The sequence below is a fragment of the Ictalurus furcatus genome, chromosome 14, assembly GCF_023375685.1.
Source record: "Ictalurus furcatus strain D&B chromosome 14, Billie_1.0, whole genome shotgun sequence".
Classification (NCBI taxonomy): Eukaryota; Metazoa; Chordata; class Actinopteri; order Siluriformes; family Ictaluridae; genus Ictalurus; species Ictalurus furcatus.
In genome coordinates this window covers 20,740,699-20,759,504 of record NC_071268.1, presented here as the reverse complement: position 1 = coordinate 20,759,504, position 18,806 = coordinate 20,740,699, and the positions used below count along the sequence as shown (strand labels likewise).

General features: G+C 39.8%; 3 protein-coding genes across 8 annotated transcripts in view; 2 read left to right on the top strand and 1 right to left on the bottom strand.

Annotated features, from left to right (window-relative positions):
* The window catches only part of si:ch211-272n13.3 (ankyrin repeat domain-containing protein 26), a 31,055-nt gene extending 26,684 nt beyond the window's left edge, over positions 1-4,371 (top strand). For all 3 annotated transcript variants that reach the window (XM_053640797.1, XM_053640798.1, XM_053640796.1), the window contains 4 exons: positions 1,960-2,195; positions 2,426-2,636; positions 3,352-3,397; positions 3,569-4,371. In XM_053640797.1, coding sequence (XP_053496772.1) covers positions 1,960-2,195; positions 2,426-2,636; positions 3,352-3,397; positions 3,569-3,732 — 657 coding nt within the window. In that variant the 3' untranslated portion in view covers positions 3,733-4,371. The remainder of the gene's footprint in view (positions 1-1,959; positions 2,196-2,425; positions 2,637-3,351; positions 3,398-3,568) is intronic.
* Positions 4,372-4,746: 375 nt separating this feature from the next.
* On the bottom strand, positions 4,747-13,748 carry ccdc77 (coiled-coil domain containing 77). Of its 4 annotated transcripts, XM_053640806.1 has the most exons (13): positions 13,710-13,748; positions 13,182-13,213; positions 13,029-13,072; positions 11,225-11,402; positions 10,910-11,052; positions 8,645-8,741; positions 8,482-8,563; positions 8,290-8,375; positions 7,918-8,066; positions 7,540-7,786; positions 6,725-6,850; positions 6,483-6,635; positions 4,747-5,379 (listed from the first exon to the last, which is right to left on the bottom strand). In XM_053640806.1, the coding sequence occupies exons 3-13, from the start codon at positions 13,055-13,057 to the stop codon at positions 5,233-5,235; spliced, it is 1,437 nt and encodes a 478-aa protein (XP_053496781.1). In that variant the 5' UTR covers positions 13,058-13,072; positions 13,182-13,213; positions 13,710-13,748; the 3' UTR covers positions 4,747-5,232. The 4 variants fall into 4 exon arrangements, with proteins under 4 accessions (XP_053496781.1, XP_053496782.1, XP_053496783.1 ...); XM_053640807.1 differs by lacking the exon at positions 13,710-13,748 and having other exon boundaries at positions 13,145-13,309; XM_053640808.1 differs by lacking the exon at positions 13,710-13,748 and having other exon boundaries at positions 13,029-13,067; positions 13,178-13,299.
* Positions 13,749-13,837: 89 nt separating this feature from the next.
* On the top strand, positions 13,838-18,806 carry hdhd5 (haloacid dehalogenase like hydrolase domain containing 5). Its single transcript, XM_053640809.1, has 8 exons — positions 13,838-14,239; positions 14,940-15,155; positions 15,249-15,361; positions 15,699-15,792; positions 16,120-16,153; positions 16,248-16,422; positions 17,261-17,449; positions 17,885-18,806. The coding sequence occupies exons 1-8, from the start codon at positions 14,147-14,149 to the stop codon at positions 18,294-18,296; spliced, it is 1,326 nt and encodes a 441-aa protein (XP_053496784.1). The 5' UTR covers positions 13,838-14,146; the 3' UTR covers positions 18,297-18,806.

Genomic DNA, 18,806 nt, shown 5'->3' with positions numbered 1-18,806 from the left:
AAATGAAATATGACAAAGCTTAGAAAGGTTTTTTAGAAAGGTTTTCATTGAGATGTATTTGTCAATCCATAGCAGTTCTTGCATGACGAATGTATTAATCATTGCGGTCGCCACACATTTTTAATTTTGCAGTGCAGAAAGCCCAACTGTGGGCTGCTGCAAAACGGACAGAAACATGGACCTAGTGTAATCCCAAACCCTTTATGTTGTATTTAGACACCCTTAGTTCATCAAACATTCATAATAATTACTCAGATTTATATAGCGCTTTTCTAGACACTCAAAGCGCTTTACATTGTAAAGGGAGGGTTAAGGGGGGGTCTCCTCAACCACCACCAGTGTGAAGCATCCACCTGGATGATGCGACAGCAGCCACAGTGCGCCAGAACGCCCACCACACACCAGCTATTAGTGGCGAGGAGAGAGTGATGTAGCCAATTCAGGAATGGAGATTATTAGGGAGCCGTGATAGAGAAGGGCCAATGGGGGAATTTAGCCAGGACACTGGGGTTATACCCCTACTCTTTTACGATAAGTGTCCTGGGATTTTTAATGACTACAGAGAGTCAGGACCTCGGTTTAACGTCTCATCCGAAAGACAGGGACGCTATACTGTAAAAACAGCAGCGTCACTATACTGGGCCATTAGGACCCACACAGACTACTGTGTGAGCGCCCCCTGCTCGCCTCATTAATACCACTTCCAAGATGAGTCATGCCTCTGCAGTGCTGCTCAGTAAATTTAATACACAAGCAGGCTTTGTAGTGCTAGTGTTTATTGTAATTTATGCATCACTTGTGTTTTATGTTATCGGTTTTACCGATATCTTTCCCGATATTTAAGCATTTTTCCATAATCGGTTATCGGTTTTGAAATATCGGCAAACCGATAAATGGTGCCGTGACCATTGTGGCCATTTTCAGAATTGCGCACAGGAGCGCTATTGCAGCACTAAAGTAGACTCGCTTTGCTTTAATTAATAAACTTCATTTAACATAACAGCCGTTAATGGATAAACGAGATGTTACATAAACGCTTGATATGTAGTTTAAGCAGCTTGGTGCTAGGAAATAGAGACAAACTCATGGAGTCCTGTAATCTGTTTACCTCATGAAGCTTTTATTAAATAAATACACTTTAATAATAATGCACTTTTTTTTATTTTTTGCACTTTCTATTTAATGGTATATAAATAAGAGGTTTTTTTGTTTTGTATGCAAGGAGGAAGTAAAATTGACAATATAGTTATAAATAAAACAGTTTGTTCAGTTCAGTGGTGGTGTTATCATTGTGTCAGAGACAAGCAAAACATAAATAAATATCGGTTCTGCATATCGGTTATCAGGCACATAAACATGCAAATATCTGTATCGATTATTAAAAAAAATCAATTTTGGTTGACCTCTAGTGATGGCCAAATAGACAATCCTTATATTATACTTTCATAATGCAATAATGATGAGTTATGATTTCACAATATTCTATAAATTACCCCTTTTTTAAAAACTTGTTCGTAGATAGCAGTTGAATCTTGCAAGCTATCAAGATACATATTCTGCCACTTAGGATGTATTGTATTAACTACCTGAATTTATTTTTTGTGAAAGACACCACGCAGTTCTCAATAACAAATATCAACCTTATCTATCTTAAATTCTATTTATAAAGCGCTTATTGTGTAAACATATTCCTCCTAGAACAACAGGTCTGAGCAAAATAAAACACCTTATACGAACAGTTGTCCTTCCAGTCCCTTTATAATGGGACAGCCTATTTCTTGGCAGCGTGTAAGATACTCATGATCTCATGCCATTGGTTGTAGAAGTGTTGCTTCCAGAATGAAATGAAATGCTGGTGGCGGTATTTTAAAATGTCATCAGAGTAGGTTGTATAACTGATTTTCAGGCCGTGCCTATGTTCAGGTGTAGTAACCGTGACAACATGTTGTTTGTTTGTAGACACAGGCAGCGTCTCAGGAAGCTCTGGAGCAGATGAAGGCTGCTAATGAGGCGAGTCAGAGAGCCGAGCTGGAGCAGCGCATTAGGGAGCTGGAGGCCGACCTGAGCCGCGCACACACCACTCAGCAGGACAGTCTACTGCAGAGAGATTCCAGCCGCACAGAGCTTGAGCGCTACAGACAACTCTACACTGACGAGCTGAGACTCCGGAAGAGCCTCGCTAACAAGCTTGAGAGGTGAGCCATACACACACACACACATCTGCACTGGTAACAGGTTGCTTTTTCTTGTAATGCTAAACTAAATATTGCATCCCGTGATGTGATATTTTGCTCAGTTATTATTCTTGTCAGTCATACCTCTGAGCAGTTCAGGTCCTTAAATACGTTGCTGCATTGCTGTTATGTACCACAATGAATTATATGCATTGTGACGTTTTTATCACCGATATAATTTTTCTTTTCAGGTCTAATGAACGGCTAGCGGAGGCCAACGCAAAGCTACTAAGCGAGAGGCAGCGCAGCAAATCTCTCCTCGGAAGCAGTATAATCAACGGAAGTCTGGGAGGACCGGCTCTGGACACACATCCCTCTCTGGGCCGCCTGGGTTTGGGAGCGTCTCTGCTCAGCCCTGTGGGGGAACAGCACACCAACCGTGTGGAGACCTACCTGGCAAAGGTATGCTGGAGCAGGCTCGAGTCAGCATTCAGTACATGTGGGGATTTAGCTTTCGAAACCTTTTCCTTTTTCAGTGTCATTACAGGCATATTTGTAAGTAAGGAATTAACAAGTCCTTCCTTGTCAAATATCGGCCATCTCCACTCTTCAGCAAAGTAAAGCTTTCCACTCTTTTCTACATCAGCGACTAAACACTGCTCTTCCACTTTTCCTATTTCTGTCACGCCTTGGTTTTTTTTCCGGGTTTTCCTATAGACTTTGCACGCATAACCTCTCCTGTTTCTTACTTCTTCAGCTCCTAGCTCAAAAGTCTGTCTCTCACCTGTCCTCTCTTCAGCCTGATTCATAAGCAGGTGTGTAGTTGGGTGTAACTCACTGCTATGAAAAAGCATGCCCTTGCTTTCAAATGAGTTATTCACTAATCCGAACTTTAGCTGTTAATTTTGACAAAAAATTCTGAGTGTTTTATTTTTCAACTTTCATACTGAGCACTGATGGAAACTTAACATCAGATGTGCTGTAGTTTCCATTACATGCATTCATTTCATAGTATTGTGCTTGAATCCTTATGTTTTTACATTATCAAAGCTTATTACAGCAACCAAACATTCAGCCTGCGCTTTTGCTGTATATTATGAGGTATGCAAAATAAAAGCAGCAGAATAAATGATGCACATACAGTAATGATCTATTTTTGTCCACCTGACCTATGTAGATGCAGTCTGAACTGGAGAAAAACATATCAAAGGAGCTGGACTACGGTGAGCGCTTCTGTTTACATACAGCAAAGAACATTGTCTGTCTTCACCGCTTCTCGTACATAATTCAGTTATGACTGTACAGTTATGTTTTTTTAAACAAACTCGAATCAGTTTGTGAAGCCAAACTCCTCTGGATGAAACACATCTGTAATCTTGGTTTCTTTCGGTCAGGTACAAGCGAGCTGGAGGGTGCCTCTACCCGGATGTCTCCAGTGGGTTCTGCTTGCAGCTCCCAGAAGAACCTCAACTCAAATCTGATTGTGGAGCCACAGGACAAACTGAGCAGAGCCACACAACAGTACCTGGAGGTTCTCAAAAAGAATTACATGATCTGAAACGTTTCACACTAGAATGGGCCAGTGGGATTTAGCACAACAAATATGACTGAAAAATTCTTTACCTTATTATTATTATTTTTTTTTAAAGTAAAGGTGAATTGTGTGTGGAGAGAAAACCACTGTTACCATTTAACTTGTTTTACAGTTATGTTATTTGGTCTAGTGCTGTAAAATACCCTTTACAGCCTTCGTGCACAATTTCTTCTGGTGGTTCTGTGCTTGTTCTTGTGTCTGTTGTGAATCTCCATTGAAGTATTGGCAACAGAATTGGTACTGGTGTCACCTAGTGAAAAGAACTGCCTCTGCTTCTGTGCAAAAATAATGGATAAAGGCACGCAAATAATCTTTGTGACAGGGAGCACTCTCTTTATACAGAGACTGAAGAAATGTAGATGTAGGCCAGAGAGGAATAATGGATAGTGATATGAGGAAAGGACACTAGACAGCTGTGACCACCACCAACCTTCAGGAAAAAAAAAAAAAAGGTACTACGCTAGCACCAATAAGAGGCCAAAGCCGAAACACTAACACTCCAATATTTTATTTGTATTACTATTTTTATCGATGATGCATATCTATGACAATGCACTTTGTACCTCAGATACTCAGGAGCAAGAATAAAACTTTTTAAAACAATTAAGTGGCAGTGAAAGCTACAGTATAGGGGTTATGTAATAAATGGGTACACGTAGAGTGCTGCTACATTTTTATGCCTGTTACAGCTTAACGGTATTTTGAATGTACGCTGATACGAGTTTATATTTGTACATGCTGTTTTGGAAGCATTGGATTTAGTACCATGAATATTATTGCCAATTAATCATGATGGTACAGTCTGTGCTGTTGTGCAATATGTTGTCAAGTTTTGTTTTCATTTCTGAGGTTAAAACACGTGTCTGTTTTTTTTGTTAATGGTTCTTATATTTTGAGACAAAACTAGAATATGATCTAGTGACACCTCTTCATTGTAGCACTGCATCATGCGGTATTGTACGGTACAGTGGTGTGCTTTCTGTGTCCGTTCTGAGCATTTCAGTATTGCCATGTTTTAAGAACAGAAAAAAATTAAATGGTTTAAAAAAAAAATAAAGTGTTTGTTAATGAATTCATTAATGATCTACAAATGGAGATAATACTTTGTTATGCAAAATTGCTCTTCAGACAAAAATAAATATAAAAAAAGGCCAAAAATACCTGCAAAGCATTTAATTTTTTATTAAACCGTTTAACATAAATAAATAAATGACTAAAATAGAAAACATCTGAAAAATCTACAATACACATTTTTTGCCATATACAATCACAAGTCCTCTGTTCTGCAGGGCTATTGTCTACACGTCAATGTTACACAATAATGATATTGAAAAATGAACCGGTCAATCATAATCAATCAATAAAACTGATTAACTCACTCCTCACTCATTCCTTTGTGAAAAATCGATATTAGGCTGCATAGAAAGTGCTCAAAAAAGGGCAAGATTTTCCACATTTTAAAATTCAGCTGAATCTCAGTTCATTCTCTAGTCCGTATATCTTTGCTTTTAGGCTTTTTAATTCGTCCTGGATTTTCTTTGTGCGTGCGTTTGACTGTCGAACTTCATGCAGGATGGCCAAATCCTGATCTGGCCCCACGTTAAGAGTCACCTGAAAAAGGAATGGATTGTCATCATTCACATTTACATGGGATTTACATGAGGTCAAGTTAATCCCCTGTGTTTTACAGCTCCGAAAAAGCACAAAATCCCCCAAATTATGTTGAGGTTTTGTTACAGTGATATTTGATTTATGCTCATAAGCAGATCACTGGTGAGAATATCTGAGCAGCAAGTAAAATAGTTCAACTCTTTCAAAAAGTACTTTCCAGAAGTTATTTTAGCACACCTAACTGTTGTTCCTGTATAATCTTTTCATGGTTTATACCACAGTGCTTCTGTGCACTAACATAACTCTGACGATAGTGCTGAGTCTGTAATTCAAATAATGATTGAAAGGTTTATATGAATTTGCTCATTATAATACATTGTTTCTCTAATAGCAGCTCATGCACAGGACTTGCACGGTGAACGATCTACAGCTAATAATGGATAGATCTTAAAAAACAAACAAACAAAAAACCACATTTATAAAAGGTATTTTTTAAAAAAACAAGATAATCATTGATATGGTGAGGTTTTCTGTAAGGTGTTTAATTACATTAATGGAAGAAGTCTTGTGCATTTCTCCCTAACAAAGTGTTTTTTTATCATCATCCGAGAGAGATTGATCAGGGAATGATGTTTATAGCTGCAATGAGTGAAAACAGAAACTAACTTATCTTGCAGACATGCCACAATATTAAATGTAACTATAAAACAATTAAAAGATGGCTTGGTTCTTTACATAATTTTAAAAACTGTAATTGACAAATTATGGTATACATCTGGCTACATTACAGCACCCAAACACTGATTATTTTCCTCAAACAACATGGCCCATGATGTTTTATTCCTTACGTAACTAATCGCTAAGCCATAAAAAAAAAAAAAATCACTACAAAAGGAGCTAAAATAGCAAAGAAAACAAAACATTTTTTTATAAGCTCAGACGCCTGCAGTTGGCTAGTGTTGCTGTGCCTGACAGGAGAGAGAGAGTGTATGCTATCCCTCCCACCCAGAGAGCACAGCCAGTTATGCTCCCTCGACATCATTATGATAGGGTGAACCTATATTTTTGAATAATTCCCAACACTGTTTATGTTGGCTAATTACCTTAAAGAGCTGCTTCTCCACATCTTTGAGTTTCTGTCGCAGATGTTTGATGTCAGTCTTGAAGCCTTCCACCTCCATGGAGCGCCTCTTTTCCAGAGCTTCATAACGCTGAGTCATTAACTGGAGACGCTTGGCCATTTTGTCCGAGCGCTCCTGCACACCCACGTATACACGTCGCATCATATGTACACCACTTCAAATTTCATTTCACCATTAAAGTGCCTTTACATTTCTCTACTTGCCTTGAAGATCTCTCTGCCTACGTCTCCCTCCTCTCGGATCTGTGCCAGGTCAGTCTCTAGACCTACACACTGCTCTCTGTACATGTCTGCTAGCTTATGGGCTTGCTTCAACTCCTCTTGCAGCGCCTAAGTAAGAAACAACAGAGCAACTCGTACTTGAGGTCGTCACTGATGATAATGATGTTTCTTTAGAAGATGTTTCTATTCAGAGTATTTTGTTGGATCACTCGTGGAATAGGCAGACTCCTCCATGGTGAAGTGAACGAATCAAGCAGGAAAGGCCACAAAGAAAGAAAAGCATTTCAATGCTGTTTTGATATTCCTCATGATCCAAGTTACACAAGTGGCCATTTCCTAGATGAAGTAGAGTTTTCAGATTTTTTAAATTGTAAGAACAGCTGATTCAATAAAGTGATTTTCGTAGCATTTTTGTTTTCTATATACAGTTACATCAGCATGTCGTCTAACTGGTTTGGTAACAAGCTATTGTGATTAGCCATCAGAATAATGAGTAAAAAAAAAAATAACTTAAGCAGCAATTATATTATTATTATGTAAATATTCAGTAGTCCATTGGTTTTTATATGTGGTCCACATTTACCAATCCTGTTTTTTCTGGTTTGAAAATAAACTGAAAATTGCATTACACTGCAATATCTTATAGCTAAGGTCTGCTCCTGAACTCTCCCATGTCTCATCTACCAAACTTCCTGAAGTAGGTAACAGGGATTCCTCCCAGGGTAAATTGCAAGAGGAAGTTGACATCGGTATGTTAAAACAGTTTTAGAATGCAGACACGGTTTCTCTGCTCCTACCCTGATCTCATCACGATGCATCTGGCTGCTCTCTGGAGTGGTTTGGGTGAGAAACAACGGGGTTGTGAAGGCTCTCGGCTGCTCTTGGAAGCTGCGCGTCTCCCTTAACCTCTCCTGACACGAGTCCATCTCTCTGAGGAGCCTGTCCTTCTCCACCATCCAGCTCTTCTCATGGGCTCGACTTTCAAACTTCAGCTGCAGGAAGTCTCTGGTGCTCTCATAGAGCAAGTTCTGTGTGCGCTGGAGTCTGAAGAGATGAGCAAAAGTGGATCAAGAAAAGAAAGTACATGTATATACAATATGTAGACAGTCAATTTTCACTAAAGCTCTAGGTCATTCGCAAATAAATATAAGGATTTGTCAGAAGGATGGAGCTACTTCTCAGTTAATGCAGTGATTCTCTCCTGGTCTCTCTGACGCTGGACCTGCCCCTCCTCCATGTGAATTCGTCTGTCCTCCAGCAGGCATTCCACCTGCTCTTTAGCCAGGCGTGTCTGCTCTTCCAGCTGTGCCTGCAGTGCCTCCACCTAGAAAGACCAATCAATCAATCATAACACACACTTCCTGTCATCAAGAAACCAACACAGTGTTTGAACTCACTCACTTCAAATGCTCTTTATAGACCACTAAACTGACACAGCAGTGAGGGGAAACATTGGACTGAATTCACTTGAAACACAAATGCACACAAGCTGCTACATTTTTCAAGAGCATTTTTAAATGAGATTTTAAAAAGGTTCTGATACACACCTGTAATAAAAGTGTCTGGTTGTCTTTCTTGTACTGCTCAGAGTTTGTGTCGTCTCCTCCACTTTTGGACAGTCTCTTACCCCCTTCTACAGGAGACAGATACAAATGGTGAATTGAGGAACTGAGACCAAATTTATCTCATAAATGTATAATTCATAAAAACAACAACAACAACAACAACAACAACAAAACCTTTAGATGATCCAGGCCTTGGTTTTGCCACATTTCCATACTCCTGGGTTCTGGCTTGGAGTTTCTTTTGTGGAATAGTGACCTAATGAAACGTTGCACAGGAAGCTGATGTTTAACTTTATGCCTCGGCAACAATGTCAGCAACAAAAATAAAGCATCTAACCTTGTGTGGAGGCTCTCTGTGAAAATAGGTGATCTCGCCTGTGTCTGGGCCCACCAGCGCTAAAAGGTGCTGAATCTTCTTCCGGTCTTCAAGCTCTCTAGATAGCAATAGACCAGACTGTTAAATCTTTTCACTTTGGCAATTTTATATACAGTAAGGGGGAAGCTGATGATTCCGGAAGGTCGAGGGTTCAAGCCCCAGCACTGCCAAGCTGCCACTGTTGGGCCCTTGAGCAACACCCTTAACCCTCCCTGCTCCAGGGACACTGTATCATGGCTGACCCTACGCTCTGACCCCAGCTTCCTAACATGCTGGGCTATGCGAAGAAAACAATTTCACGATGCACATGTATGTGTGATCAATTATACAATCAATCATTATGCCAAATTAATCAGGCAGTACAACTCAGCCATATTTAGTTTATTGGGTCCTGTAAGTTTATACTTTGTAATGCTACTATTTTGTTATTCATTTTACTTTTATTTTATTGTCAGAAATTGTAATGTTCTATGTAAAGCATTTAGAAATGATGCAAGAAAAAAAAAAGTGCTATATACACTCATGGAGCACTTTATTAGGAACACCTGTACACCTACTCATTCATGCAATTATCTAATCAGCCAATCGTGTGGCAGGAGTGCAATACATAAAATCATGTAGCTTCGGGTAACATTCACATCAACCAGCAGAATGGTGATCTCAGTAATTTTGACCATGGCATGATTGTTGGTGCCAGACGGGCTGGTTAGAGTATTTCTATAATGGCTGATCTCTTGGGATTTTCACAACAGCATGACAGTGGGGTCCACTTCTGTCAGTCAAGAACAGAAAGTTGAGGCAGCAGTGGGCACAGGCTCACCGAAACTAGACAGCTGAAGACTGGAAAAACGTATCCTGGTCTGATGAATCTCGATTTCTCCTGAGATACACAGATGATGGGGTCGGAATTTGCTACCAACTGAATGAATCCATAGACACAACCTGCCTTGTGTCAACAGTCCAGGTTGGTGGAGGTGGTGTAATGGTGTGGGGAATGCTTTCTTGGCCAACCAATCATCGCTTGAATGCCACAGCGTATTTGAGTATTGTTGCTGATCATGTGCATCCCCCAATTTGTCCACAATTTACCATCTTCTAACAGCTACTTACAGCATGATAATGCACCATGTCTCAAAGCAAAAGTCGTCTCAAACTGGTTTCATGAACATGACAGTGAGTTCAGTGTTTTCAGTGGCCTTCCCAGTCACCGGATCTGAATCCAGTAGATCACCTTGGGGATGTGGAAGAACGGAAGATTCACAGCATGAAAGTGCACCTGAAAAATCTGCAGGAATTGCGTGATGTAATCATATCAGAATCTTGAAGGAATTTTTCCAACATCTTGTGGAATTCACGCCATGAAGAATTGAGGCTGTTATGAGAGCAAAGGGAGGTCATACCCAGTGTTAGTACAGTGTTCCTAATGAAGTGCTCAGTGAATGAAATTAAAAGTTCATTATATAATAAACTCATTTTCCCCACACATTTTACTAAAAATGTTCCATGACTTTTCTATTACGTTTTCAGAACTTCCAAAATTTCCCACATACCTTCCATTTCCCATGATATTGCAAATATAAAACACTCGCACAGTTTAGCACAGAGGTATTGGATTCATTCCCCGGGCCTTTTTCCTGTACATTTTATTCTCTAAGCTAGTGGTTTTCAAAGTGGGGGCCGCCAGGGGGCACCCGGGGGGCCTCAACAATTTGGTGTGAAAAATAAACAAATACATGATTTTCTCTTTCTCACTCTCAGACAACCACACACACACACACACACACACACACACACACACAATATCAATTCCTAATGTAATGTAATGTAAAGATGCAAGATGTAATTATTAATAAAAAAAGGGGGATATATTCAGAAGTCTATATTTTTAATGTGTTTTAAAGACATCTTGCAAAAGGGGGGCCTCAGTCAAAGGTTAATGCCATTTGGGGGGCCTTGCCCTGGAAAAGTTTGGGAATCCCTGCTCTAAGCCATCTCCTGCACATTATCTGTTTTTTTATTTTAAAAACATAGCCACTTTAAAGTGTGATGATGATATTGGGGATAATGAAAAATCCCATTACGATTCCAAAACCTAATGGATATTGTGTCATCTGCCAAAACATTTTTTCAGCACTTTTTTCCCCACCAGAAAATGTCATTTTCTATGACTTTTCACCATTTCCAGACCCACAGCAATCCTGCAAACTGCAAAAACTAAAGTCTCACTTGATCTTCAGGCGGTCGTTCTCAGCATACAGCCGAAGAGCCTGTTCTCGCTCCTGAAAGAGGTAGACCTGCATGTCACTCAGAGCCTTCTGCAGTTCTGCGATCTCCTCTTCCCGCTGACGCACTTCCCACTGCAGCTTGTGCTACAGGAACACACCCAGGTTTAAACACACAAGTGCACACCCGCAGAATTAAACTTTGTGGTTCGTGCTGTGAGCACTCCATATTCATACATCAGTACAAATACATATGCAAGCACACACACACGGGAATGTGTACACAGATTTCCTCACTGTTCACACTGTAAAGTCTTACCTGGTCCTCTGTAGTGCTCTTATATTTCTCAAGCAGCTGCAGCAGGTCATCATGTTCTGCATCAAACTGAGCCACTTTCTGTCTGTAAAACTCCAGCAGCTCACGAGACGGTCTCAGATAAGCCAAGCGCTCAGAGATGGGAGGCAGCGGGGAGTCGGTCTCCTGCATGGTCTCACAGCTAATCCACACAGAAAATGAAAGAAGAAGAGTAAGGTGTTACCAGCATGGTCTAAATATTCCAGATTTTTTTTGAGAGTTTTACTACAAACTACATTATAGTAGAGATTTTTAAATTTTTTAAAACAGCTCACAAAAACCTTTGTAAAGCCAGATTTGTAGAACATATTCATTAAAAAAATCAACTTGGGTTCAAGGCTATGCTGTGAGGTGAGAGAGAAGAAATACTTCGATAAATCATTAAAATAAGGCAAAATGAGTTCATTACGACTGTCTTCAACAGTCATCAACAAATGCAAAAAACTCATTTTATGATTAATAGTAAACAACCACAAAAATCATCTTGCCACTTTTAATGAAAATTCTAGTTTAAAAAATTAAGTCCAAAACTCAGATCTGGATAAACAAGAGATTTTATGGTGCATTCCATCTAATTATACCTTAATAATTTTGACACTCATTTTACAAATACCACCACCTGACAAATTTGGAAGCACACAATTGTAGAAGATGTGTTTGTATGCTGTAGCATTACAATTTTCCTTTCCTGGAACCAAGAGGCTCAAACCTGTTCCAGCATGACAATGCCCCTGTGCACATGAAGACATGGTGTGTTATGGTTGGAGTGGAAGAACTTCAGTGTCCTGCACAGAGCCCTGACCTCAACCCCACTGAACACCTTTGTGATGAACTGAAATGCTCACTGTGTGCCAGACCTGCTCACCTGACATCAGCACTCGACCTCACTAATGTTCTCGTAGCTGAATGATCACAAATCCCCACAGCCACACTCCAAAATCTAGTGGAAAGCCTTCCCAGGAGAGTGGAAGTTATTATAACTGTAAAGGGGGACTAAACCTGGAATGGGAAGTTCAACAAGCGCATATGGATGTGATGGTCAGGTACAGGGCCACGAGCTGGCATTTGACCCGGCACTTTTCAAACTACTGGGGCGGTGACCCAGCACTTCAGGCAATAACAGACCGGTCTGACTCGGCTGAAAAACCAATCAGTTCAGCTTGGGTTGTCGGACATTTCTCCTAAAGGGAATCTCCTATGAGCGATAAAGGGTTAATCATGCTTCGGGGCTCACTACTGCTTAATAAACATGTGTTGAGTCAGTATCGCTAACGTTTCAATATTTTAAGTGACATATGCACATATTCTGTATTCTGAATCGATTACAGACACGTTCCTCAAATTACATCCTTCAAATAAAATAAGTAAGGCTTGCTGGAAAAATGTTTTGCGAAAAAGTGACAAACAGCTGATCGCAGAATATGAACATGTCTTCGAGTTTTATCTGCCTTTGTGAATGACGTTTTTGCTGTTATTAGCTGCCCGAGGAGTAAAATGCAAAATGATGGGTGTGAGGTCGAAACAAACTACGCTGACGTTCATTAAAAGGTGTGAGGTGCCCTGTTATTGTACTATAATCACACCCTGGCTCCAGAGCAATATATATAATTAGTCTGTATGTTTTTATAGACAAGTGACAGATGTACCTCTTCTCTCAGACAAGAAATTTGCCCCACCATTTTTAAAGCAGTGGTGCCACCCCTGGTTAGGTGTCCACAAACTTTTGGCCATAGTGTATGTGGCACTGTGTGGACTCCTGAACACCTACCCTTCTCTGACACGTGTTAGTGAATCCATCAGGCTTCTTCTTGCCTGGAAAAACAGGAAACAGCACAATCAAGTATCAAGTAAAATAGCCAAAACATCCAATGTGTACTAACGTACCGTTCTTTATATTCAGTAGTATCAGGATTTTACATACCGGTTGATGACTAAACTGCTCAGGAAATCACACTGAAATACCAGAATTTGAGTGTAAATATAAGTAATGTCTGCAACGTTGCATTAAATAAAGCCTTGGATTAAAAACAGGCAGTGTAAAGTGGCGTAAACAGCGCGAGTGGTTGTTAAATACTGCGCGGTTGTCAAGCGGAAATGACGCAGCACAGTGACGGCAAATTTAAACAGACAAAAACCGTTTGCGCTACACAGGCCAGGCAACTGGCTAATCTGTTTCAGTAGCCTAAAAAAAAATATTTATATGTATTTATTATATGTACAACCCAGCTGCATGGCTATAAATTGAAATAAACTTTTGATTAAACGCTGAAAAAAAGTGTTACCCAACTTAAAAGTTACCAAACAAGCATAAAGAGCAGTGACCGTTATTAGCATTGCAAACCAAAATTCTGGAATTGATTTAATTTATTTATAATGTTGTTTAAAAAAACGCGCTTCATTTTATTTCATTATTATTTTGAAAACTGCTGCCGTATAATTCACTGTTTACCTTGTACGTGACACAAATTCATGCTTTTGTTTGTTGTTTTTTTGCCCGTAATCCGGAAGTTGATCAGCGATCAGGGTAAACCAGTGGGCATCAATACTGCGCCTTTTATGCGCAAAACATGCAGCAAGAGTTTTAGGTAGTTGTGTCTGCTGATGTCAGTCGACGGAATCCTCGCCATTTATGTATCTTTACTAATAGGTACTTGGAATACTGTTTATGGACTAGGACCGTGTCCTGTTTTCTGTAAATAAATATTTAATGCCATTAGGTAGCAAATTATTTTATGTATTTGGTAACGATGGTTAGCCTGAGTAACTAGCCCGAGAGAGTTAAACTAGTTTAACCAGATGTTTAGCAACTGAAACTATAACCTATGAAGTGTGATTACTGTACAAGGGCGTTTTCTAGTTACTACTGCATCGTGACACTGTGAAGAAATGGCAGAGTTCATGTCGCGATTGAACATGTTTAAATTCGGGTGGCAGGCTCTGAAATTCAGCAGAACGGCGCAAATACGGCGCTACAGCAATGTAAGTTGACCCAGTCATCGACTTTAAATGTTTCTTTCCTAGTGGTGTTTAAAAACAACAGAGTTGTTTGTGAGAGAACCGATAATGAATGATAATGACGGTAGTCAGGGAAGCGGTATTGTTTCAGTCTGTTTGGCTGTTTGCTTGTGCGCATGCGCATTTGAACACTAATAACACTTGTAAAATACCGGCAGTCAGAACTAGAAAGAGCCGGTCTGTGTGGATCAGGACCCTGTGGTGTCCTGCCTCATGGTCGTTGACATGATTTAAATCACTGTAATTTTCCTGTCCTTCCAAAGTACACAAATAGTTTAAAATGAAAATAAAACGAGTTCCCTTCTACTGAGGGATGTTTTTGTCCATCAAAACAAATTAACTCCATTCGATTATTAAGAATTTTCCGGAAGCTCTAAGAGACCTTGTATGTATATATTTATGTATTGTGATCACAAGATAAGTCGAGATCTCGAGAAATCAACTGTTTATATAGATCACAAGAAAATAAAGTCGAGATCACGAGAAATCAACTGTGTTCTGTGGAGATCACAGGAAAATTAAGTCGAGATCTCGACAAAACAAGAAAAAAAATAATGCATGGCTTCTTAGGGCTTCTGTAGAATTTTTCATATTTTCCATCAGCATAATTTCTTGAAACTGACTGATCTGTTTTTGAATACTGTTTTTTTTTTTTTTTTTTAAGCCTTCCCAATGCAGTCACAGTTCTTTTGGTCTGCTTTTCGACATTGATGGGGTCCTGGTCCGTGGAAGAACCCCCATTCCAGCAGCCAAGCAGTGCTTTAGGAATCTGGTGGATGGAAATGGAAAATATAAAGTCCCGGTGGTCTTCGTTACCAACGCAGGGAACTCTATGCGGCAGACAAAAGCAGAGCAGCTATCTCATCTTCTAGAAGTAGAGGTCAGTCTTGCAGATCAACAAAGTGCTACCCTGTCCAAGAAGTCAACATTCATCTCTTAATGTTTTTGTTGTTTGTTTGTTTGTTTGTTTTAGGTGTCACCAGATCAGGTTGTGTTGTCTCACAGTCCTTTACGGGTCTTCAGTCAGTTCCATAAGATGTGTGTGTTAGTGTCTGGACAGGGGCCGGTTGTGGAAGTTGCACAGAAGTATCCTTAAATATTTGTTTATTCTGTTTATTCTCAACAGCCTGTGTTGCTGTTCATATTTATGTCACCTCAGTCAAAATATGCTGATGGATTGTGCAGCAGTAATTTGAAATAAAACCTTGACCTTTTGACCATAGTGAGTATAGTTTCTTTGCATTTGTATTCTGTACCTACAATAACATTTATTTATATGTTACTCAAAGCACAACTTTTTAGTCACGGGCAGGGAATCTTTATGTTGCGCTGCCACTACCCCGGCATAATAATTACTGCTGCGGTTTAAAACAATCCTGGAATTTCTTTTAAAAAATTTGTCTTTAACAGAAACTAACTCCAGTTTAGGCTTTCAGAATGTTGTCACTATTGATATGCTACGAGAGGCGTACCCTCTACTGGATATGGTGGATCACAATCGCAGACCCAAAGATGTGGTGAGGAACAACATTTCCAGTAATTCAACAGTTTTCACATGACTGATTGGGATTAAAACAAAATTAGTTTTTAGATTTGTTTGAAGACTTCATACTTTATTCACAAAACAAAACTGCAATATATTTTCATACATATAACAAATGGCTCCTTTATACCCCCTTTTCCCATTTCGTACACACTATGCATTCCTTTATGCATGTAAACTTGAAAACATTTGAAAAACATGAGAAATTTCTTGGGAACATTTGAATAGGAAAACAGTTAAACATGAAAACTTGTAATGAACTTGTAATGAAGTGTAAATTTCACACACAATTTATTTTTAGGTTCCTCCATCCAAGGACCTCCAACCAATTGAAGGTATTATTACTCAAGTTTAATGCACTATTTTATCTTAATCTATTGCCTTCACTTTGCGTTCCACTTAGATCTCACTAAACACTCTCATTTTCAGCTGTCATTCTCTTTGGAGAGCCAATCAGGTGGGAGACCAACCTTCAGCTGATTGTGGATGTTCTCCTGACCAATGGGAAGCCAGGAAATCCCGTGACATCACTGCATTACCCACATATCCCTGTGCTGGCCTGCAACATGGACCTGTTATGGATGGCAGAAGCAAAGAGTGCTCGGTCAGTCGTCATCCCCCCCCCCCAGCAATTTCATTTAAATTGAAATTAAAAGTGGGCCATATTCTCTCTCCCCTGTCAGTCACAGTGACGTTAGCCAATTGTTAGTGTCTGTGAGCTCATTTATGCGTAAGAGGGCAGAAAGCACTTTCCTCTGAGTGTTATGCCTCCCAGTGATGCAACATGAGCAGCAGTTCACAAATATGTGGTCAGCTAGCCTCGTGTCTTAGAGGAAGCACATGTTAGCCTTCACCCTCCTCAGGGGGAAAATCCAAAAACATTGAAATGCATATTTTTATAAACACAGGTACAATTCTGTGGTTATACTTATTACTTCTACAGTTTGTCCCAAAAGTCTCCATACACAGGGTACTGTGTAGATCAGCACCACGTTGTTTGTGCCTTCGTTAGTGGATGTTCGTGGACGTCCACTTCTTCTCAGTTGGTCCGCAACACTTCCAGACTTTTTGAATTTGTTAATAAGTTTGGCAGCAGTGTCGTGTGTGATGTGCTTGCCATGTTTCCTGTTAAAGGCCATCGCAACCTTAAGACAGCTTCCCGATCCAGCCATGAGAATGATTTCAATACGCTCTTCTTTAGGCAAAGGCGTTCTTAAAGGCAATCTGAAAATATATCTAGAATATAAACCAAGTATGAAATGATTTTGGAAGACATTTTGCTAAAAAGAGTTAATTTCCCCTGTGTATAGAGACATTTGGGACACCTGTATATTAATATCATATTGTGGTTAACACGCTTATTTAAAAAAAGAAAGAAAGAAAAAAGAAATCCAAAACCTTGAATCAGTGAATATTTTATTTGGTTTGTTATTGCTGTTTAGATTCGGTCATGGAATGTTCCTGTTGTGTTTGGAGAGCATCTATAAGAAGATCACAGGTTATGATCTGCAGTATGATGCTCTGATTGGGAAGCCCAGTGTGGTGACCTATAACTACGCAGAGCTGCTGATCAGACAGCAGGCAGAGAAGCTAGGCTGGACAGAACCTGTCCAAAGACTGTATGCCATTGGGTGAGTTAAGGCCTTGGTGTACTTCTTACAGAGACAATGTTCACATGATATAATTGCGTCAAAAACATAACAAAAAAAACAAAGACATCATGCACTACATGACAAATCGTGTGATTGGATCATTAATACCCAATAGCCAAAAACCAGAGAGAGTATGTGAGCTTGTAAAACGGTGGTTTTGGCATCTTCATTTGTCTGAAAGTATATGAAGGCGTGTAGGATAAATTTAGCTACTGATAAAACAAAAAGGCCTTTGGTTGTAGGATTTGCTTTTTGTTTTATTTGATGCTGTGTTCATTTGGACAATAAAATGATTGATCGTGAAAATGCTGTCTATGTTAGCCTCTTTCTGATCTCTATCATCACAAAGCTTGTTTTATAGTATTCGGTACCTTTAATGACGATTTCCTCTAACAAAATTCATGCCTCCCACAGGGATAACCCCATGGCTGACATCTATGGTGCAAACCTCTATAACCGCTACTTGCAGTCCGTGCACCACGCCAGGACTCGGGTACATGCACAAGGTGGCTCAGCCAGTCACGTAGCAGGTGATTTCCACTATGAAACCATTGATGATGCAAAAAATTCAGGCAAGGTGATGGTCGGGGGCTCATACGAGCACCGTCTACCTGAGAGCTGCAGCTCCATCCTGGTGTGCACAGGTGTCTACAACAGAGAGCAGCAGGAGCTTGCCCCCGAGCAAACAGTCACAGAGCAGCACATCTTCCATGGGCACCGAGATTTCCGCTTCGATCCAACCCTGACCCAGCCTTCTTTTGTAGTTCAAGATGTACTCGAGGCTGTGGGGCTTGTCTTCCAACAAGAGGGCTCTAGTCTGGAATAATCCAGAGGCTTCTCAGGCTAGCACAAATACATAGACAATTTTAAGAACAAAACTGAACACCTCACACACTGGAAACCCTGCACATAAAGAAATGCAGTGCACCTCCAGGTCAGTAACGTATACTGTAATGCAAGACCCTGAAAATGACTGACTAACAGTAGCTAGGATTAGGATTTGTAGAAATTACAGATAGAAAGTGAAGTGTTTTTATTGGCAATATATTAATAAAACCATATTTTAGTTGGAGAAGTTCTACTTATAGTGTGTTTTAAATTAGACATCATATTTACCATATTTAAGTAAAGCCATGATGGTTGTAAGCGTTGTAATAATTTCCCTATAAAACATCATTTTATTGTTGGATGTAAAATGTTTTGTTAGTATGCTGGCATGAAAACCTCCATGTTATTTTAGGATGTTTGAAAAAAGTTTGAATCATATTTTGCCACGTGCTGTTTTAAAACGAGTTGTTTTTGTTTTTATGCAAAATAAAAATAAGACTTTCGAGGA

Excerpts from the sequence above, each read along its gene's own strand:
- ccdc77 (XM_053640806.1), bottom strand. The coding sequence starts at position 13,057 with ATGGATTCACTAACACGTGTCAGAGAAGG. Across the intron at positions 8,564-8,644 it reads ACAGAGAGCCTCCACACAAG|GTCACTATTCCACAAAAGAA; the intron begins GTTAGATGCTTT and ends ACGTTTCATTAG. Across the intron at positions 8,067-8,289 it reads ACCAGACACTTTTATTACAG|GTGGAGGCACTGCAGGCACA; the intron begins GTGTGTATCAGA and ends TGGTCTTTCTAG.
- hdhd5 (XM_053640809.1), top strand. The coding sequence starts at position 14,147 with ATGGCAGAGTTCATGTCGCGATTGAACATGTTTAAATTCGGGTGGCAG. Across the intron at positions 15,362-15,698 it reads GTTGTGGAAGTTGCACAGAA|TTTAGGCTTTCAGAATGTTG; the intron begins GTATCCTTAAAT and ends AACTAACTCCAG. Across the intron at positions 16,423-17,260 it reads GCAGAAGCAAAGAGTGCTCG|ATTCGGTCATGGAATGTTCC; the intron begins GTCAGTCGTCAT and ends ATTGCTGTTTAG.